The sequence below is a fragment of the Protopterus annectens genome, chromosome 8.part0 (genome assembly GCF_019279795.1).
Source record: "Protopterus annectens isolate FY-2018-M chromosome 8.part0, PAN1.0, whole genome shotgun sequence".
NCBI lineage: Eukaryota > Metazoa > Chordata > Ceratodontiformes > Protopteridae > Protopterus > Protopterus annectens.
Genome location: NC_056741.1, coordinates 446,819,121 through 446,842,390, shown reverse-complemented (window position 1 = coordinate 446,842,390; position 23,270 = coordinate 446,819,121). Strand labels below are relative to the sequence as shown.

At 43.3% G+C, this 23,270-nt stretch overlaps 1 protein-coding gene across 1 annotated transcript in view; it reads right to left on the bottom strand.

Moving 5' to 3' along the window:
* LOC122808866 (mothers against decapentaplegic homolog 4-like) overlaps positions 1–23,270 on the bottom strand; it is a gene marked incomplete in the record, with an annotated part of 2,707,603 nt that overhangs the window by 1,104,944 nt on the left and 1,579,389 nt on the right. The window contains 1 exon segment of the mRNA XM_044079966.1: positions 4,855–5,029. Coding sequence (XP_043935901.1) covers positions 4,855–5,029 — 175 coding nt within the window.

Below are 23,270 nucleotides of genomic sequence, written 5' to 3'. Positions count from 1 at the left end.
TGTCCAGCATCTCAGTTAAGTATTGTAAAATCTGAGGAATATTTGGCACAGCTTTATCTGTTCCTTGTGCCTGGTTCCAAGAACAGAAACTCTTCCATTTTCCAGCATAAGATTTTCTAATACTAGGCCTTCTGGCTTCCAAAATGACATCCATCACAGCTTTGCTGAGAGGTGCGTTTTGTATGACTACATTATTCGCCATGCTGCCAGGTTTAATGTTCTGAGCTGGCTGTGCAGGATCGGATTGTTTTGCTGGGATAGCAGATGCGATACTTTAGGTAAGGTCTAAGCTGGGCATTGAGACAAGCTCCTTAATATTGGGTACCAGTGCTGGCAGGGCCAGTCTGGTGCAATCAGTATAATCTTTGGCTTCTCCTGTCTGACCTTTAGGAGTACCTTGGGGAGGAGAGGCAGAGGGGGAAAGGCATATAATGATATTTTTTTCCAGCTGAAGGATAGAGCGTCCACTTTCCATGCTTGTCTGTGATAAGTCCGTGTGCAGAATCTCTTTAGTTGGTAGTTGTGAGGGGAGGCAAATAGATCTATGTCCGGGCATCCCCATTTCCTTGTTATCATGTTGAAGACTTGTGGATCCAGCTGCCACTCATGGGGATCCATGAGGTTTCTGCTTAGTTCGTCTGCCAGAGTATTTTTCCTTCCTGGCAGGAAGTGTGCCTGCAGATGTACTTGTTAAGTCAATGCTGTGTCTCACAAAGGCATAGCTAGTCTGCAAAGGGGGTAAGAATGTGTGCCCCCCTGATTGTTTATGTACCACATGGCCGTGGTGTTGTCTGTCTTTATCAGTAGTTGTCCTGGATGAAGTAGGTCCTTGAAGGCTGTCAGGGCATTTTTAACAGCTAGCATCTCTTTTTGATTGATATGTAGATGCATTTGTTTTGAGGTCCATGTTCCCTGAATGCATCTTCATGCCATGTGGGCCTCCCAGGCATAATCTGATGCATCCGTTGTTAGTGCCTGCCTGGGTTGGGTTAGTGTGAATGGCTGTCCCTCATTTTGGTGACAAGCCTTTGCCCACCATCGAAACTCCTGTTGCAGGCAGGGAATGAGAGCAATTATGCTTTCCAGGATGTGGCAATGTTGAGTCCAAACACTTTTTAGGTACCATTGAAGTTTCCTCATATGCAGTCTTGCATATGGAATTAATAGGATTCGGGATGCCATGAAGCCCAAAGCCTGCAGAAATGTTCTTGCAGATAACTGGGCCTTTGTTGCTAATATTTTGAAACAGGTAGTCAGTTGCTTTTGTTTGGCGTGAGATAAGCCATCTGGGCAGTTGTATTTAAGCTTGCACCCAGGAATATTATCTCTTGAGAGGTTACTAGTTTTGATTTCTTTTCTCTGACTGTGTACCCTAGGCATGTTAGTAGTTTTTTCACAAATGCCAGATGATGTAAAAGGACGTCCTTGTTCTCTGCTTGAATTAGGCAGTCGTCCAAGTAAGGGTATATTTGTATTCCTCTTTGTCTGCAGAATGCAATTACTGGTGCCAGGCACTTGGTAAAGACCCTGGGCGCAGTAGATAAGCCAAAGAGCAGTGCAGAGAATTGGTAATGCATTGAGCCAGCCTTGAATCTGAGGTATCTTCTGCATATTTGTCTGACTGGGACATGCAGGTATGCCTCTTTTAGGTCTAAAGTTACAAGCCAAGCATTCTTGCCCAGCATGGGCAGAAGCTGCTGCAAAGTCAACATTTTGAATTTTGGTATATCTAGGTATGTGTTCAGAATCAATAGGTCTAGTATTGGCCTCCAGACCTTGTCCTTTCTGGGTACCAAGAACAGTCTTGAGTAAAATCCTTGCCCCCGCTCTTGCTCTGGCACTTGTTGAATGGCCCTCATGTCCATGAGGGACAAGACTTGCTCTTTTGTGCCTCTGCCCATTGATTTTTTGGCAGATCTGGCCAGCCGTTTGCCTTTGGCAGGGTATGGAAATGGAACTTGTAGCTTTGTGACACGATATTTAGAACCCACTTGTCCTGGGTTATAAGGTGCCAATTTTGAGAAAAAAGTGCTAATTTTCCCCCTAAGGGTGCTGCCAGGAAATAAGTGCTTGGTGCAGGCAGGGAGAAATCATTGGGGCCGTTTCCTATAAGGCTTGTGATTTGTCTTCTCCACTTTTGGAGGTAGAAGCACCCCATTGCTTTGACTGGTATGAACCTTGCGCCTGGGATCTGTCTATAGGGCGTCTGGGTCTGCCCCTTTGAGGTCTGACACAGGAAAGGACCAATTCTTTGTTGGTCAGTGTCGACTAAACCTAGGTGGCTGTACTTGTAAAAAAACTTTGACCGTTTGCATAGATTTAGCCTTGTCCTCCATTTTCTTAACACCTTCTGCCTTAACACCAAACTAAGTATCATGCTGTAAAAGTGCATCTAACAATTTAACTTTAACATGATCAGGCAGATTTTGTTCCTTTAACTAAGCATGCCTTCTAATTACAGAGCCTGTAACTGCGGCCCTGCAGGAGGCCTCTAAAGAATCAAAACCATATTGCAAAGTATGCTTTCCAACTTGTTCAGCTGCGTGCAATATATCCTGCATTTCCTTGTTTTCTGCACATTCAGAGTTTAACATTTTCTGTTTAAGCAATGCCATGTTGCTGATATATGAGCATATGAAACTGACAGTTTAAGGCCCTTATAGCCAAGGTAGCAAATGTGTAAACCTTTTTTCCCCATCTGTCCAGTGTCCTTGAATCCCTGTCAGGAGGGGTAGGGTTTTTTGCAGTGGAAGCCTCAACTCCCTTGGGAGCCTGAGAAATAGTTTCTGGGTCTGCAGCAGGGTTTTTGAAAAGGAATTTATGTGAGTCAGGAACCCTGTAATATCGGTCAGGCTTAACAGGAGCTGGAGGTAAGGAGTCAGGGGTAAGGCTAGACTCCGAAATCACATCATTTACAATGTCTAACACAGGGGGGATGGCAAGTGGCTTGTGCTGAGGTAGTAACAGGAAATCCCTGAGCCTCTTTTTAGATTAGGGAAATGCTCCCTCATGGTATGCAAGGTTTCCCCAAAGGAATAGTCCTCAGGAGGAGGATCTGAAGGTATTGATTCTTCAGCATCAGAATCCTCATAGGGTGGAAAAGAATATTTCTGATCAGAAGAGGAATCAGAAGAAATGGAAACCTGATCTGAAGATTCATAGTCTGTCTCTTGCCTAGGCCACTTATCAGGAGGGGGATGGGAACCCCTGGATCAAAGTAATCAAGTCTTCGGCCATTTTGAGCATCTGTTTTTTGGGCATGGAGGCCTGTCCATGTGGCCCTTGAGTTTGTTTCTTTGTCTGTAACGGTGCTTTAGTCTTTGCCTTTGAAGCTGAAGTCGGTTTAATGTATAGTTGTTTCGGTCTGAATACACCCTCAGAAGCCGGTGCCTGCTCAGCGGCTCCGGACCCATCTGAGAGAATAGTGACCGAGGCTCCAATACCTTGAGTTTCCAGCAGCACAGCAGACTCCATGTGTGAGTCGGTAGCGGCCTGCGACTCTAAAGTAGCGGGAGTCAGGGGCTGCGAAAGCGCCTCACTGAGAACAGGCGACTGGCTTAGAAGAAGCTTAATCGGTTTTGGGCATCGGCAGTCTATCCTTTTCTTTTTCTTTGCGTTTTTTTGTGAACTCCGGTAGTCGGATGGCTATCCAACGACATTTTATAATTAAATCTGCGCCCAAAATAGTTTAATGCAAAGTCATACCGACGCTTAATAGTGCATTGGTTAAATCTAGCACAAAACCGACAACCTGAAACGTAGTGGTCAGGGCCTAGGCAAGGAATACAGTAAGAATGAAAGTCCTTATGAGGTATTTGCTTCTCACAAGAAATACAATTATTAACTTTTTCTGACATAGGTCTGGAGCAAGAAAAAAGTTTCCCCAACGGGGTAGTAAGCTTTATAGAAGACTTCGGATTTGAAATTCGAACTCGAAAAATCTCAGGAGTCGGCCGACCGGCACTTGCAAACTGCTTTTTCTTCGGGCACCACGCAGCAAGAAAGACTAAAGAAAATGGTGTCAGCTGCTTCTTTTATACCGGGAAGGGGTGACGACAGCCGACACAGGACCCAGGACTTTGGAATTCAGACCGACTGAGGGCAACCTGCCAGCAGGCTTACCCAAATGTAATGACTGCAACAGTGAAACACGAAGAACATCATGGCTAATGCTTCAGATGTCAAAACAGATCTGACATACTAAGGTGGAGTGGAGAGGTTTATGAGTAGGGTAAGAGTCAGAGCACTGATCTGACAAGCTTCATAAATAGTGCCGAGATTGTTTCCAACAACCCATGTGTTGAAGTGGACAAAAATAAACATCACTGGATCTTTAAACACAGCTGTAAATTACTATGTGATTTCAAGCAACTAGTAACAGAATTACTATATCAGCCACCTTGCATACAGTACGCTCTTCTGGAGGATCATAGAGGAGGAGTCTCTTACCCTGCCAACATCTTATACAGCACAACAAAAACATGATGGAAGTTTCAGAAGTTACTATACATCACTCTGAGAATTCATGTGGTTTACAATGACATTACAACAGAAAAAAAAGTCCCCTTCTAATGGTAAGCGAATGCAACCAACCTTTCCAGATAAACATTCTGTTCTGCTGGGGTTTATTTATTCTTTGCTAAATAGACATGTGAGCAGACCCTTTTAACCCTTTTTAGTTAAAGCCTATGTCAAATGGCAGTCATGCTGTTCATGTTACGAGGATGACTTAAAACTTTTAAGCTTCAAACTTCTAACCCTCTCATTCAGTTTTCACACTTAGTGCTCTACCACATTAAAAGTATTAACGACAGATATTGTAAGATTAAATGGCAAAATGTCAGCTGTACTTACCTATGCCTGGTGAAACAACCCTCTCATAATGGTAAGGATTAACACATACGCTATCATACTTGAGGTCGAAAGCAAACTGACAGAATTTCACATGTTTCAGCTCATTCTTGTGCAGGTCTGGCCAGCGCCACAGGCGTGCATAAATAACGTGTGGGAATCCCTTCCTCCCGGCCACCTAAAAAAAAAAAAACAGCAAATTAACATTAAAGCAACAGTTGTATTATTATATATTACTTATAGGATTGTTACAGATGGGCAATTCATAAAATTAAGGCAAGTTATCAATTACCATAATTTTGCAGGATTAATCCCTTTGTAAACTACTGTGACAAACACTACATGGTGAAGCCGCTAGCCACAGACCAGGATCTCTAATAATAAAATATATCCTATTTCAGGAAACAAAACAAAAAAAAAATCCACACATACCTCTCAACCTCTTAGTGCAAGAATTCTGGACAAAGCCAAAAATCATGTGGAGAAAATCTGAGATAGATTTTAAATATTACTCTTATAAGCTTATAAAGTCGTTAAAATAAAATGCTTTCCATTAACATGCATTTTCTGTAGAATATGAAGTCTGAAACTCAAACATTGGGCCATTACTTAATGAATTTTGCCTCAAAGAATTGTCAAAACATACAATTTTAATGAGGGAAAGACAAATCATGAGGCAAAACTATGGGCATTCTATGAAATTTTGGACAGCTGAGTGGTACGCCCTTAAATCTTTTTATGCTAAAGTAGTGTTTAAGGTCAAACTCTTATGGATTTTAGGCAATCTCACCTTACATAAATGGGAAGAACAGTTTGTATTTAATGCACCTCAACAATTTAAATCCAAGATGGCTTTTTAGAAGTGATTTGTGGACGTTTTTCTAATTTGGGAGGGCAATGAATCTGAGCTGGCTAGCTTCGTGAATTATCTGGATAATGCTATCACTTTTCTTAAATTTAAATCTACCTTCTCTGCTACTGAGATTTGTTTCCTGGATGTGAAATTAACTAGCTTGAATGATAACATCGGGGACCTTTATAGATAAGAAAGATGTTCAAACAAAAAAGATACAGACAGACGCATCATGCATGCTCCCTACACTTTTAGAGGTATACCTAGAAGTCAGTTAAGAGTAAGTACACTAAACACCACCAATGACGACATTTGTGTTGAACAAAAGAACAAGAAGATTAAACAATTTAAGGAAAAAGGTTATGATTAGGATTTTTGGAAGGGATAAAATCTGAAGTTCTGAGCGAGAAAAGCTGTTCAGCTAAACCTTTTTTTGGATAGTCTGACCCACAGTTTAATGAAGCAGTACAGAGGAAAGAACATAATTGTTTATGATACACTACAGCTTACATGTGAACGAATAAAGAATACTGTATCCAAAAATTGCAGCATTCTTGAGAGTATGCCAGAACTGAAACTTATTATTGCTTCAAAACCTAGTTTTGCCTATAGAAATTGCCCTAACCTTAGGAAATGTCTAGGTTATAAGTATGTGTTATATAACTAAACTTAAGACTACTACACTTGGGACTTTCCCTTGTTATAATTGTGGAGGCTGTAAATACATTATAACTGATAAAAGCTTTTCACATCCTAAGATGAATAAATAGCTTAGCTTTGGCTGTGACACTGTGATTATTATTTACTTAGTCACGTACCCTCTTGCATAGCATTTTATGTAGACAAGTGTGCATGAAAGTTTAACGATTGTATTATCAAACATACTTCTGAAATATGAAGATGTGTTACGACTGTTAGGGCTAAACACAATAGAAAAGGGAAAAATCATGAATTTCGATTTAGGGTTATACAAATTATCTCAAAATATTAGAGGTGGAGACTTAAATAAATACATTAGAGGTCTCCGAGCATAATTGGACTGCGCATTTGTTAGCTGATTCGGAAGCAGGCATTAATCCTAAAGTTAGTATAAAACCCATACTTAAAAGGAAGCAGGACTTTTTTTATATACATTTAATTATTAGGTCGTTATAGGCATCTTTTTATATTTCGCTTTTTATATGCATTTTTTTAAATTGCTCTCCTTATATGCATTCTTTATATGTTTTTTATTAATTTTTATTCATTCTTGAATGAGCACACTAATATTTAACATGACTGGTGGCTATATCATGTGATTTCTTTAAGTGATGCATAAACTGAAGTTTTTTATGTTGACTATTGTTCTGTTAATACACTGAAGGGTACTTATATCTGCAAGCTTTGTGGAGTATTAGAATATTGTTATCCTTTTATTGCGTGTTTCCAAAGTCTGTATTTTTGTTTTTCACAGACCTGGTTTACCTTCGTGTTGGTCCTTTGTATTACCATACAGGAGTTTGAATCTCACACCTGCATCTTGACATTCCCTAAATTGTGGAATAAATTTGCTCTTCTTCTGCCGGGTGTACAATGAGTAATCATTCTCCACAAACACTGCACTGTCTCCCACTTCTAGTACTTTGTCCTTGTGCCACAGTTTAGCCAGAATCAACTCCTTCTGCTAGTAAGATTGCATCTTTACCATTAAAGGTCTTGGTTGCTTTCTCATAGCCAGGTTTGGAGTATAGGCAGAATGTGCCCTTTCAACTAGCAATTGCTGTGGAATACTAGTCCAGTTGCTCATTTGTGCTTTCATAAAAATAATGCAGTCTGTTCATTCCAGCTTCTCTGGTATAGCTGAACATTTCAGGTTTTCCCTACATCTCTTCCTGAGCAGTTTTATATTCAGTCAGCCTTTTCTTCACTTCAACCTCTTGAGTTTTGCAGCTTTTATCACCTCATCTAAATATCTGTTTAAAGATTCTTCCATTTTTTCCAAATTGTTGTGTTGATATACTCCATCAGTGTTAAATTTATTTTTACCAAGCCTGTGTGTAATTGTCTTGTATCTTCCTGCAGGTTAGTGGAATTCATGTCTGGAGATTGGATTGCTTTATGCTTAACAGCTGTAGAACTTTACCTAGTCAGTGTTTCTTCCTCACATTTTGTAGCTGATTTTTTCCAGGTATTTCTTTTTTTTCCTGGAATCCAGGCAGTACACTTACTATCCAGTTACTGAAATAAATAAAGCCTGAAAATAGGGACATATCTCCAAAAATAGGGACATCCTAAATAAGGTCGGAAATATAGGTATGCCCCTCCAAAACAGGGACAGTTGAGAGGTCTGGTAGGCATACAGTTATAAATACATGTGATTTTTAACAATCATACACTTCTATATTACATAATTTGCAAAAGTTCTGCATTCCCTTTAATTTCACTCCTCCTCCTTTATGTTATTCTGCATGTATTGCTCCATGTATTCCATTTATTTATATGCAATTTGTTTTTCCCTTATTTAAAGATCCCATCCTCCAGTTCTTTTATTTCCCTTGCAATCTGGTTCAGATTTTGATTTCCATTCGACAGTAACTGCTTTTTTTTAGCAATCAATAGCATTAAAAGCAGCAAGTATGTAGACACAATTCAAATCTCATATCCCATCTCAAAAGAATCATTTCATTAGTTAAAATAATTTATTCCCCCAACATATCTGAAAAGAGTACTCTGTAGGAAAATTTTAAAATCAGTCACTTCATTACATTCCTGCAAAAACATGTTCCCAGTTGCCTCTCTTTCCCATCACACCTACAGCAATTGGTATCCACTAGAGGAAAAATTCTCTGAAGTCTGGGATATAAAAAAACTATGCAAACCCTCCAGTGTTAATAAGCCTTCAGTACGCTGGTGCATGCCATACTTGGAAGCCATACAAATGTCCTCTAAGACTCCTTTAAAAATTGCCTTTCGGATCTCTCATCCCAATATTTTCTAACCTCTTTTGACTGATGCTTATAGTTATCAAACATTTTATATGCCCTACTAATTATCCCTTTCTTAACATCAGCTTCTTTTTTAGACTCAACTAAAATCTCAACCAGTGCTGGCTTTTTACTTAGCCCTCTCCTATCCTTCTCTTTACATACATTTTGCAATTAAATTCCTGGGAGGGAAGGCAGACTCTCTAACCTGCAGTCCAAACCTCCGCTTGGCCTTTTCCCACTCTGTTACCTTTACTCTTCATAGTTATTTGTTCCCAATACATTAATGGAGAGAGTTAACAAAGGAACGGAAGCCCAGCCCCCTTTTGCCTGCTTTCTATACTTCAACTTGCAGACATGCCTACTGGGGAAGAAAATCTCCTTTCTTCATTCCTGTGTTGACTTGCTTCTTAGAAAACGTTCTGCTAATTTATAAATATAATATTCCGTATGGATGCTGTTGCCGCCCTCAAGGACTTGCATTGGAAATTCTATTTTCTCCTTATTTCTTGAATTCCTCCACCCCAGTTACATCATGCCTATCCACTTGGATTTGTAACCTTCTTTCTGCTAGTGCTACTTACATGAGCCTCAACTGTGTAGCTCTAAAGTATCCCTTAAAATAAAGCAACCCTAAACCACTTTGCTCTATGGGATAAAAATAGTTGTGTAAAATCTTACCATAATCATACATGTCCTTCTCTTCCATGTTGCAGTATTGCAAACTCTTGGGTTTTCCTCTCTTGCTATATGAACATCCAGCCAGTATACAAAAGCTTGCAGTCACTGCTAAGTACGTAGGACATCTGACGTTGCACGTACCTTTCTCAAAACTGAATGCCCCAGTCCCAGGATAGCGGTACAGGCTCTCTGCCATCCAAGAATAGACAGTTCAGATGGAGAGAAGGGGGTAAAGTGGGAGGCAATGAATACTGCAATATGGAAGAGGGTGACATCTATGGTTATGGTAAGATTTTACACAACTATTCCATGTCCTTCTACTCTCGTGTTGCAGTACTCCAAACACTTGGGTGAGTGCCAAAGCTCACAGGGAAGAGGGTGGTGGTGGTATGGAGCTACTCTCCACAAAGCCATGCAGGACTGCCCTAGCAAACCCTACTCTGGATCTGAAGACATGATCCAACCTATAGTGCTTAGTGAAGGTATGGACAGATGACCAAGTAGCTGCCTCTAGGATGGAAGCAGTGTCCAATCCTTTGAAAAAAAGCCCCAGATAAAGCCATGGCTCTAATGGAGTGGGGCTTTAATTTTGGATTTGAGCTGTTTCCCATGAAATGTGCAGCAAAAGGATACAGCTTTAGAGTTTCAAACAGAAATGGTCTGCTTTGTCACCGTCTTTCCCACGGCTCTGGGGTGGAAGGAGACAAATAATTGGTCTGATTTCCTAATGGCCTTAGTCTTGTCAAGGTAAAATCTAAGCTGTCTGTGAACATCAAGGGAATGCAAGACCCTCTTCTCTCAGTGTCATTTTGGAGATGAGAGAAAAAGGTGGGAAAAGTAAATACCCTCATTTAAAGATAGCTCATAGATCACCTTTGGCATAAAGGACGGGTTGGTCCTCAGGGTCACTCTATCCTTGTTGAAGGGAGGTGTTGCCATCAGGGCTTGGAGTTCTGACACTTCTGGCTAAAGTCAGGGCTACAAGGAGTACAGTTTTCCAGGTACTATGTTTCAGAGATGCCTTAGAAGCTGATTCAAAGGGGGCAACAGTGAGTTTCTCTAGAATGTAATTCAGATCCCATGTAGGAGGGACTTGCCTCCTGGGGGGTCTAAGGTGTAGAACTCCCTTAAGGAATAACTTTGAAAGGAGGCAAGAGGAAGACGGGCTGAAATAGCAGCAAGGTGTGCTTTGACAGAAGAATATGCCAACCCTGCTTGCACAAGTTCACACAGATGGGACAACACTAAGGGGACCTCACTTTGCAAAAGGTCTAGCTGCCTTTGTTGACACCACATGGATAACCTCTTCCATTTAGACAAATAAGATCTGTTAGTGTTTCCTGGCCTCCTGCAGGACTGCTAATACTTCCTCAGTGTAAAGCTGCCTAGAAGGGATCAGAATTCCATCACTCACAGGGTTATATTCAAAGATTCCAGGTGAGGATGGATCAGGGATCTATTTTCTTGTGTGAGAAGGTCCACTCTGTGAGATAACTAGTGGTGATTGCCCCTGGCTAAATGCAGGAGGAGGGGAACAAATGCTGTCTTGGCCAAAAGGGAGTCACCAGCAAGATTTTTGGTTTGTCCTGCTGGATCTTTTTGAAGTAATGGGAAGGGGGGAATGCATACAGAAACATCCCCTTCCATGACATGGAGAAGGCATCCTTTGCCCTTGCTAAGGGACTGGGTAGCCTGGTGCAAAACACTGGTAAATGTCTATTCAGGGGGGAGGCAAACAGATCTATTTGAGGTGTACCCCACCCGTGGACAATGTCCAGAAACACATCCCTGTGAAGCATCCATTCATGTGATTGTGGCATGGAACTGCTCAATGTGTCTGGCTGAATATTCTGAGTTGAAGGGATATAAACTGCCTGCAGGGAGACTCCGTGTTGGGCTGCCAGATCCCAGGCCTGGAGAGCAAGTCTGCAAAGCAAACAGGATATGATTCCTCCCTGTTTGTTCACATACCAAAGAATTGTAGTATTGTCTGTGAACAACTTCAGGGACCCTTGTTTTAGGGCATGAAGGAATGCTGTCAGGGCAAATATGATTGCTCTCATTTCCCTGATGTTGATGCGTTTCCGCCTGAAGGTGTGGGACCAGGTACCCTGCACTTTCAGGCTGACCAGAGTAGTCCCCCATCCCAGATCTGAGGCATCTGTGTACATCTCCTGGATGGGGGAAGGGGGTTCAGTACAAGTCCTGGGTTGAGCATAACCTGGTTGAACCACCACAGAATCTCCTTCCTCAGACAAGGGAGGAAGGGGATGACTAAGTCCAACAAGTGTGAGTGTTGGGTCCATATAGACTTGAGGTACCACTATAATTTTCTCATGTGGAGTCTTGCCAGAGGTACCATGGGAATAGTGGAAGCCATGTAACCAAGTAGCTGAAGGTACTGTCCGGCTGTCAAAGCAGTGGCTTTGAGAACAGTGGCCAGGGATTGGGTCAGGATTTCCTCTTTCAGGGGTGGAAGGAATGCCCTAACATGTGTCCTTATTCTGCACCCCAGGAAAACCTGGTCCTGGGAAAGACTCGGGGTGGACTTGGGAAAGTTTTTGTTGAATCCCAGAGCTTGCAGAGGGAGATGACTTTGTGGAGTTGGAGCTGCAGGGATCTGGAGCATTCTGCCTGAATCAGGAGGTCGTCCAGGTATAGAAAAATATGGATGCTTTGGAACCTGCAGTAGGCCACCACAGGAGTCAAGCATTTGGTGAAGACCCTTAGAGCAGTAGAGTCCAAAGGGCAAGGCTGAGAACTGAAAATGTGTGGAACCAGCAGCAAAATGCATAAATTTCCTGGAGCTGGGCCTTATAGTTATGTGGAGTTAGGCATCCTTTATGGCCAAGGTGGCTAGAAATCCCTAAGTTATCAGTAAAGGAAAAAGGGTTTGAAGAGTAAGCATGTGAAAGGTAGGGACCTGCAAGAACAGGTTGAGGTGAGAGATAGGTCTCCAGGGTCCATCCTTCCTGGGCAACAGGAAAAGTCTTGAATATAACCCCTTTTCTTTTTCCACTGGAGGAATCAGTTGTATAAATCCTTGAGAAAGGATGCTGTCTATGACTGGTTGGAAAAGGTAGAGTTGGTCTTTGGGTGGCTGGGGGATCCCTCTGGGTGAGGGAGGAATGATCCAGGACATAAAATAGCCCTTTTCTATGACGGAGATGACCCATCTGTCTGAGGTAACGATTTGCCAAAGCAGCAAACAGTGAGAGAGCCTTAGTGACAGGAATAGAGTCTGGTGGGGGGAGACAGTGAAGGCAGGTAGTCATTGGCTACCTGCCCTATCCTGAAAGGGAGTTTTCTGGGCAGGAGTTTGAGCAGACTTAAAAGGTTTCCTTGCAGCTTTTCTGCCTCTAGTATGGGAAGCTGTTTCTTAATGAACTGTCTCTTTGATGGATAGTTCCTGTGAAATTTGGGAATAGGGGAGATGAACAGGTGTTTAAGGTCTTGCAGCTCCTTCTCTTTCTGCTGAAGGGCTTTAAATAGCTCAGCCACATTAGATCCAAAAAGGGCAGAGCTATCCAGGAGTGCATTCATTAATTTTGCCCTAATGTCATTGGGTAAGGGCTGAAGCCTTAACCAAGAATATCGTCTTAGGACTGAAGCTGAGGCAACTGATCTTGCAGAAGCTTCTGCAGCATCATAGCTGCAATGAATAGAGTGCCTAGTGACTTGTGATGAGGGACTAATGAGGGTAGAAATTTGAGCCTTTGAAAGCGAGTCTGGAAGATCAGCTAAGAGTTTGGTGACCTGGGTAAAAAAGTGCCAAGGCATACTTGGACATGAGAGTCTGACAATTTACTGCCCTGAAGGCCAGGGCAGATGAAGTGCAAACTTTCTTACCAAGGCTCTCCATGGCCTTACTGTCCTTGTCAGTGGGGAGGGATGGAGGTAGATGGCAGTAATTTGGATGGCTTCTCTGCGAAGACGGAGACAGTGGCAGGGTCAGCTACAGGACATTTGATCAGATATTTTGCCTCTTCAGGGACCTTGTAGAACCTGTCAGGCCTCCTGGGAGCAGGTGGTTGGGAATCAGGGTTAATTGAGGCAGCAATGAAAGCATCCAAAAAAGCTAGTAATACTGGGGGGAATTGCAGAAGGAGCAAGGGTAACCATCTGCAGGAGTTCATATGATCTTTTTTGTACCTCAGACATTTCAGAGGAATCCCACTAAAAAAAAAAACGAAAAAAACAAAAAAAAACTTTTTTGGAAATTCTCCCCCCAAAGATGAAGTCCTCTGTTGGGGAATCAACCTCTACAGATTCATCCTCTGGAGAAGTGTATCCAAGAGGAGAAGACATCTGGGAGACACAGGAGAGGGAATCCCCAGAAGAGAAGTCGGAGGAATCCTCAGCTTCAGGTAGGATGATATCCTCAATCTGAGGCATAGGACTGAAAAGAGGAGGGCCAGCCTCTGAGGATCTAGGCATGCCAAGCCTCAGGGCCATAAAGGCATTAAATAGGCTTTGTGAAAAATCCTGCCAATCTGGGTGGCTTTCAGGAGGGTGGGGGGAGATGCTTGGTCCTGGATTTCTTTTTCAATGAAGGCCTAGGAGGTGTAGGCCCTGAGGAAGGCCTAGGTTCAGTGGACTGAGAAGCTGAGGAAAGGCCTGTCTGGGCAGCCATAGGAAAGTACAGTTGTGTATACTTACCATAAATGTAGATGTTCGAGTGTATTCACTGTTGCAGTCATCACACTTGGGTTATCTGCCTACAGGTAGCCCTCAGCTTAACAGAGACTTAGTATTTCTGCTTCGGATGCTGTTGCTTCAGGACTGATGTCAGGTCGTCACGGGTATAAAAACAGGCAGCCAACACCATTACATCAGTTTTTCTTGCCCCAAATGTCAGGAGCCCCCCAAACAGGAAGCTAAGTTATGCTGGGGAAAACACCACCAGTAAAAAGTAAATACCAATACCCCTGAAAGGGGTGAGTAACAGCCATAGAGAGGCGAGAGAAAGAGAAAAAAACAGGGGGCTGGAGGGAGGGAAACCAGGACTGCAACAGTGAATACACTCGAATATCTACATTTATGGTAAGTGTACACAACTGTACTATGTTCTTCGTGTTTCACTGTTGCTGTCATCACACTTGGATGAATTCCCAAAGCTGAAGAAGGGTGGAGGCAGTCAAGAAGAGTTGGGTCTGGCTAGCAGGCCTTGCATGACTGCTGTTGCAAAACCTGCCCTGGATTTGGAAAAGATAGGCAGGTGGTAATGCTTAGTGAAGGTGCGTACTGAACTCCAGGTAGCAGCTTCCAGGATGTCCCTGGTAGGGACTCCCTGAGAAATGCTGTAGAGGTAGATGTTGCCCTAGTGGAATGTGTTCTGACCCCCTGAGGTTTTGGTTTCCCATGGTGCTTATAGCAGAAATGGATGCAGTGTGCTATCCATTTAGAAATTGTTTGTTTTGAAATGGCCTTGCCCTCTGCCCCTGTTGCAAAGCTGACTAGTAACTGGTCAGATTTTCTAATGGGCTTAGTCCTATCAAGGTAGAATCTGAGCTGTTCTGTGCACATCCAATAAGTGCAGGATCCTTTCCCCTTTATTTTGAGGATTAGGGAAGAAAGTTGGCAAATGGATGGATTGGTTGTGAGCCACACTGGACACCACTTTAGTCATGAAGGAAGGGTTAGTCCTGAGGGAAACCCTGTCACATGTAAAATAATGAAGGGTTCCACAGCCATAAGTGCTTGTAGCTCAAACACTCTTCTAGCTGAAGTGATGGCCAGAAGCAAGGCTGTTTTCCAAGAGAGGAATTTTAAGTCTGCTGACACAGCAGGCTCAAAGGGGGAAGCATGAGCTTTTCCAGTACAAAGTTAAGGTCCCAAGCAGGGGTGGGTGCTCTCCATGGTGGCCTTACAGTTGTTTGCTCCTCTCAGGAACTGTTTGATAAGAGGGTGCGAGAAGAGAGGTGGCTCAGTGTTGTAATGAGCTGAAATTGCTGAGGCACGTATCTTAATGGAGAAGGACAGGCTTTTGTGGAGTAGATCTGCTAAGCAATCCAAGATTAGAGGCAGGGAGGGCAGAGTTGTGTCCTCTCCTTTAGATAGAATCCAGGAGCAAAACCTTTTCCACTTATCAGCATAGGATTTTCTTGTACTGAGTCTTCTGGCTTCAAGAATGACGTCCAGCACCTGTTTGCTTAGAGGTGCTGGAGGAGAATACAAGGAATATGCCAGGCTGCAAGATTTAGGGTTTGCAGTTGTGGATGCAAAATCTGTCCCTCCTGCTAAGAGCAGGGTTGAGCTCTGGTGTAGGTGCCAGGGTGTCACTGGTGACAGGCTGCGCAAGAGTGGGTACCAGTGCTGGCGTGGCCAGTCCAGGGCAATCAGAATTGTCCTTGGTTTGTCCGGTCTTATCTTTAGTAATACTCTTGAGAGAAGGGGCAGAGTGGAAAAGGCATAGACAGAGATTTACCCACTGAAAAGATAGGGCATCCGCTTTCCAGGCCCTGCTGTGAGGATTCCTGGTGCAGAATTTGCTGAGCTGGTGGTTGTAGGGGGAGGCAAAGTGATCCATCTCTGGGGTTCCCCATTTCTGTATCAGAAGGTTGAAGGTGCTGGACTCCAATTGCCACTCGTGTGGGTCTAGGAGGTTTCTGCTTAAGTCGTCTGCCAGTGAGGTTTGTTTGCCTGGCAGGAATTGAGGTTGCAGATGGACTTGCATGTCTAAGGCCGTGTACCATAGGGCCATGGCTAACCTGGAGAGTGGGTTCCCCCCTGCTTGTTGATGTACCACATAACTGTGGTGGTGTCTGTTTTTATTAGCAGTTGTCTTGGAAAGAGTAGGGATCTGAGAGCTATCAGGGTGTTCTGCACAGCTAGCATCTCTTTTTGGCTGATGTGCAGATGAATTTAACTTGGGCTCCAGTGGCCCTGAATGCATTTGCCATCTATGTGTGCTCCCCAGGAATAGTCTGATGCGTGTCTGTGGTTAGGGTCTGGGCAGCATGGGGTTGAGAAAAGGGCAGTCCCACCAAAGGAACTCTGTCCTTAGACAGGGTGTGATAGGAATGACTGTTTCCAGGTCCTGAGAATGTTGGTACCATATGCAGTCTTGCATATGGAATTAGCAGTATACATGAGGCCATGAACCCTAGGGGCCTGCAGTATTTTTCTTGTGGATAGCTGTGTTCTGGTGGCCATTTGTTTGAAGAAGGCTGCCAGATAGACTTGTTTTTCTGAAGTGAGGAATGTCATCTGGGATGTTGTGTCCATGTTTGCTCCCAGGAATGCAATCTTTTAACTGGGTACCAGTTTTGATTTCTTTTCAATGATGGTGTAACCTAAGGAAGTGAGAAGGTGTTTCACAAATATCAGGTGCTGCAACAGCAATTCCTGACTGTCCATCTGAATCAGGCAGTCGTCCAAGTATGGGAAAAGTTGGATATTTCTCTGCCCGCAGTATGCAACAGCTGGAGCCAGGCATTTTGTGAAAACTCTGGGTGCAGTAGATAATCCAAATGGAAGCGCAGAGAACTGATAATACATAGATCCTGCCCTGAAACGTAGATACTTCCTGCATGACTCTCTTATGGGGATGTGCAGCTAGGCTTCTTTTAAGTCTAGGGTGACTAGCCAGGCATCCTTGGCTAGCATAGGAAGAAGCTGTTGCAGGGTAAGCATTTTGAATTTTGGTACCACCAGGAAGGTGTTGAGAAATGAAAGATCCAGGATTGGGCGCCATGAGCCCTCTTTCCTGGGAACCAGGAAGAGTCTGGAGTAGAATCCGTGACCCCTCTGTTCTACTGGAACCAGCTGAACAGCTCTGACATTCAGCAGGGAAGCTATTTGGCTTTGAGCCTCTGCATACTGGTTTGGAGGAAGGTCTGGAAACCCACTTGGGGCTGGCAGTGAACGGAAATAAAATTTGTACCCTTGGGATACAATGTTGAGGACCCACCGGTCCTGTGTGATGGACATCCAATTTTTTCCATTAAGGGCAAGTTTTCCTCCTAAGGGCACAAGCAATTGGGCAGGGCTGGGGAGTGGAGTAAAATCGTCGTTGTGAGTTTTTTTCCGTAAGGAGATGGCTTACCACTCCCTGCTTTCGGGGTGGAGGCACTCCATTGCTTAGATCTCTGCAGACCCTGAGACTGTAGTCTGGGTGGTCTGTTTCCCCAGGGTCTGGTTTGAGAAGGCCTGGAGGGGGCTGGAAAGGACCAGTGTTTGGAAGGGCAATGCCTACCGAGTCTAGGAGGTTGCTCTTGTAAGAATTCTTTAACAGTCTTCAAAGACTTGACTTTTTCTTTAATCTTTTTAAGAACCTCTTCTGCTTTGATGCCAAACAAACAAACTGTCCTTGTTCAAAGGAGCATCTAGTAACTTTGATTTGACATGGTCTGGCAAGATCTGCTCCTTGAGCCAAGCATGTCATCTCAGTAGAGATCCAGTGACTGCTGCCCGGCAACAGGCTTCTAGGGCGTCAAAGCCACACTGCAAAGTATGCTTACTGACTTGGCTTGCAGAGTGCATAAGCTCCTGCAATTCTTTATTTTCTGCACAGTCTGTAAAGGTTGCCCCTTTTTGTTTAATAAGTTCCATTACATGCTGCTGGTACTTCAGCATGTGAAACTGACAATTCAATGCCCTAATAGCAAAAGTTGCGGAGGTATATACCTTCTTACCCCATCTGTCCAAAGCTCTGGAATCCCTGTCCAAAGGGGTGGGATTCTTGGCTGTAGTAGTCTTGATACCTTTAGGTCCCTGGGAAATTATCTCTGGGTCAGCAGTAGGAATTTTGAAGAGAAATTTGTGAGTGTCAGGTACTCTCTGTAGTACCCGTCTAGTTTCCTAGGGGCAGGAGGTAAAGTGTCAGGAGTAAGACTGGATTCCATAAAACGACCATCAACATCATCCAGGACAGGGGGTATTGCTAAAGGCCTGTGCTGAGGCAACTTTAGGAATTCTCAGAGTCTCTTTTTGGACTGAGGATAGTCTTGGCATTCCTAGTGGAAATGCTCTCTTATGGTATGCAAGGTTTCAACAAAAGAAAAATCATCTGGAGGGGAGGCAGAGGGAATGGATTCCTCTGCATCTGAATCCTCATAAGCAGATAAGGGCATGTCTTCATAATCAGGAATCTCAAGAGTCATCGGACTCCTGGTCTGTAGAATCTGTAGGGGACTGGTCTTTTTCTCTTAGCAGGGGAAGGCTGGCTTCCCCTAATCAGCATAAGGTGGTCTTCTGCCATTTTAAGCATTTGTTTTTGTGGCATGGGAGCAGGTGCATGCACTTTGGTCGTCAGTTTTCTAGGCAAAGTTCATACTCTGGGCCTAAGAAATTCGGTAGTTTTGGTTACAAAAGTCGTCGGTTTGAGTCGAGCATCGGTTGAGTGAAGAACTGCCTCAGAAGCTGGTGCCTGCAGAGCAGCTCTGGACCCATCCAAGATAGACACATCCGCAGGTTCCATAGTCAAAGAGTCGTCTTGCAGCATACTGGACTCCGAATGGGTCTCAGTAGAGGCCTGCGAATCCATTGAAGCGGGCATCAGGGGCTGTGAAAGCATCTCAATGAGTACCGGCAGACTGGCAACTAGCTTAACGGAAGTGTCGTCGGCAGCTTTGGACCTATGCGGTCTGTCTCTGTCTTTATCCTTACGTTTTTTTGGCATATTGGTAGTCGGATGGCTTACTTAAGCCATTTCGGAATACGGAGATAGAGAGCAAAAGAATTTAGCGACAGAGAACCCGACAATGAATGGTTAAGGAGTTAAACAAGGCACAAAACCGACAGTAAGGTACGTCATTGCCTGGGCCTAAACAGGTGATGCAGTAAGAATGAAAATCTCTGTGAGGTATTTGCTTTCCACAGGTAAGACAATTTTTTCTGACATCGGTTAGAGCAAGAAAAAAGGATCCTCAACGGTGTACTTATCTTTAGAAGACTTCAGGATTATTCAATTCATAAACGAAAATTCAGGTAGCGGCCGACCGGCACTTGCGAACTGCTTCTGCTTTGGGCTCCTCAGCAAGAAAGACTGATGTAATGGCATCAGCTGCCTGCTTTTATACCCATGATGATTTGACTTCAGTCCTGGAGCAACAGCATCCGACGCAGAAAACCTAAGTCTCTGGTATTTGGGCCAACTGAGGGCTATCTGCAGGCAGATAACCCAAGTGTGATGACTGCAGCAGTGAAACACGAAGAACATCCTGTGGTTCCCTCTCGACATCACAAAGCAATGTCTGCAAACCCTCCCTATAAGTGCCTTTTGTCTTGGTTCTGCAGCATCCTGTGGGGTAGCCACTATACCTGCTTCAGCATTCCTCCAGGTGACTGTTGGCCACAGGAGGGACGTCATATGAAGGAGGGGTAGCAGTATCAACTTTAGGCCTGGAAACCTTGGCCTTCTTTTTAGGTGGTTCCATGGGCTGACCGGATGACCCTTCCATCCTTAAAGCTAAGCGTTTAAGATGCTGATTTTCCAGATATATATTTAAGGTATGCAGCTGGCTGTGTATGGTTTTAGGCATGACGGCTTGACAGATCTCGCAAGAAAGACGATAGTGTGTAGGCCCTACACAGAAAAGGCAAAGCTTGTGGGCGTCCTTACGGGGGGATCTGATGACCGCACTTGGACTTCCCCTTCTTGGATGACATGTAACCCTAAAAGGCATGCAGTGACAAAGGAATCAGAAACGGTCCCAACAGGGTACTTATCTTTGAAGATCCGAAGCAAAGACGGCAGGAATGTTGACGTTTGACTGGCGGCAGAGAAGTTCTGAGGAACAGTACATGCAGATGTCACTTTTAAGGCCCACACTCCCTAGGCCAAAATCAGACTTCATACGTACTTAGCAGTGACTATAAGCTTTTGTATACTGACTGGACGTCCAGGTAGCAATATAGGAAAACCCAAGAGTTTGGAATACTGCAACATGAGAACAGGAGGACATCAACTTATCCCACAAAACTCTTGTCCTCTTCCACTCCCAAATAAATTCCTTCAATTCTTTTATTAATTATGGACCACAACTACTCCTCTGGTTGATAAAAATATGCCTGACCTGTATATACAACTAAAGGTACTAGAAAATTTTCACTGCACAATTCTTACTGTCCAAATCCATAATCAACAATTTCCAATTTATCAACATTTGTATTATCATGTGTTTAGTCTCTTCCCCACATATACTTAGCTGCCATAATAGAACTCTTTTAATCCATGAACAGTCAATATTTTATCTTACAATGTTCCCACAGACTTGGGTATTGCTGAACAGCTGTGTGTGTGTGTGTTCAAAGTTTACAGCTATATCATTTGCTTACCTTCATTTATTTTACATCCTGAAAGAAACACATGAAACTGTCAAAATGTTCCACAACACTGAAATATCTGTTTTCTGGATTTTTCAAGTGCAAAATATCATCCTCTGTAAAGAGCACTGACTTTTCTTGAATTTGATGACCACTTATATTCTTTCATTTGCAAATGGCTCTTAGTATAATTCAAATGAAGAAAAAAAGAGGATATCCTTTACCCGTTTCCTCTGTTCAAACACATCTTGTCCGAGATGATGCCTCCAATGTTAATTCTTGCCATTGGTCTTTCATATAACATAGGCTCATAGGTTCATATGCAAGTACTAAGCAAGCAGTTTGCAGACCTTTGCAAGCCTAGCCAAAACATTTTAAAAGGTCCTTCCAGCCTCAAGGAAGGCAAGACAAGATCGACCCAGGGAGAATTTAAGCCTCCCAATCCAATTATCTAGGTTTAATTTGGAGTTGGCAAGGGTGCTACTCTATTTGACACATAGTGGAAGCTTGTTCCAGAGGTGAGGGACATGTTGGAATATCAATCTATCATGCCAATGTGTCTTGTTTACCTGCTGATGAAGGTTTAGCACTTTTAACCAGGTAATTGAGGTACTATTTGCTCTGTGAAAGAAAAGGATGTTAGAGAGGGTTGGATATTTCATAGCTTGAAAGGCATGACACACTTCGGTTTATAGGACACTGCGTAAAGATAGACTGCCAGTCTGTCCCTATAAGTATGACTTTTGAGGCTGTGATCTTTATAATTATGAATTTCTGAGGTATCTCAAGTTGCATGATATTTTTACACAAATACCTGCCAAAAGGTGCATTATATTCAATGGGTTTGATGAGACAGAAGGCTTTCTGAATTACTACGGAGACATGATGGTCAAACAATACGGAATTATCAACAAGCGTGCCAGATGCCTTACGACAGTATCTGACTGACCAGGTGCATCACCTACATGGTATGTGAACATAACTTATTTACCAAAATAAATTAAATGTGAAAAAAATATAGAATAGTTTAAGGCCATTATCCTTGTATCAATTAACATGGTCTAACCTATGTTGGAGCAATTCTGATTCACTGGAAGAGTGAATAAAGTACAATTGTGTACACTTACCATAAATGTAGATGTTCTAGTGTATTCACTGTTGCAGTCATTACATTTGGGGTAATCTGCTGGCAGGTTGCCCTCAGTTGGCCTGAATAACAAAGTTTTGGGTCCTGCGTCGGTTGCTATCCCTTCTTCCGTGACGTCAGGTCGTCAGGGGTATAAAACATGCAGCCGACGCCATTACATCAGTTTTTCTTGCCAAAGATGTCAGGTGCCCCCCAAATGGGGAGCAAATAAAATTAAAACACAAAAATATACCTCCAACCAAAAGCAAATACACCAAAAAGGCTTTTAAGCATAGTAAAAGAAAGAGGAGGTATAGTCAGAGAAAAACAGGGGGCTGGAGGGAGGGTAACCAGGACTGCAACAGTGAATACACTCGAACATCTACATTTATGGTAAGTGTACACTGTTGCAGTCATTACATTTGGGTAGATTCCAAAAGCTATGGTTGGGAGGAGGAATATATACAGCATTAGGACCAGCTACAAGGCTCTGCAAGACAGCAGTAGCAGAGCCAGCTCTGGATTTAGAGAAAATTGGTAAATGATGATGCTTGGTGAAAGTATGTACAGAATTCCAGGTAGCAGCCTCTAGAATAACCCTGGTAGGAACACCTCTCAGAAAGGCTGCAGAAGTAGATGCAGCCCTGGTGGAATGAGATCTGATCCCCTGGGGGATAGGTTTTCCATGGTGCTTATAGCAGAAATGAATGCAATGGCTTATCCATTTAGAAATGGTTTGTTTTGAAATAGCCCTCCCCTCTGCCCCAGCAGCAAATGCTACTAGCAATTGTTCAGATTTTCTTCGAAATTTAGTTCCGTCCAAGTAGAATTTAAGTGGTCTGTGCACGTCCAAGGAATGCAGAATCTGCTCCCCTTTGTTCTGTGGCTTGGGATAGAAGGTTGGCAAATGAATGGACTGATTAAGAGCCACACTGGAAACCACTTTGGGCATGAAGAATGGATTGGTCCTCAGAGATACCCTGTCCGCATGAAAGATGATGAAAGGCTCCACTGCCATAAGGGCCTGTAATTCAGATATCCTTCTAGCTGAAGTGATTGCTAAAAGGTACTCTGTTTTTACATTTTAACAGGGGATACTGGAAGGAAAGGGGTTAAGCTCAGCCCAGCTAACCATAACAAAAATAGCCTGAAATTAAATGACTTGGTTTATGCCATAAAGCTTTTATCGCACAGGTCTGAATGCAGCCAGAGATGCAAGGTCTATGAAAAGCCTAGGTTGGGATCCTGCTCTGTTGCCCTTAGTGGTGGACTAAAAGATACCCTGGGGTGCCAGAGAATGGGCTTGTTAGTTTCTGCAATAAGGGTGGAAGTATTGGAATTGTTTTACAGTTTCCAGATGCTGTAAGAAACCTTAGCTAAAGTTGTATGTGCGTATTGCAACACATCAGTGCCAGATCCTGGCTCAGTTTCTAGTGAGAGGGTAGTGTGGGAACCACAAAGTCAGATGACCAGATGTGATGTCATTCTGTAGCCAGCACTGAAATTGTATTTCATTACTAGTGAGAGA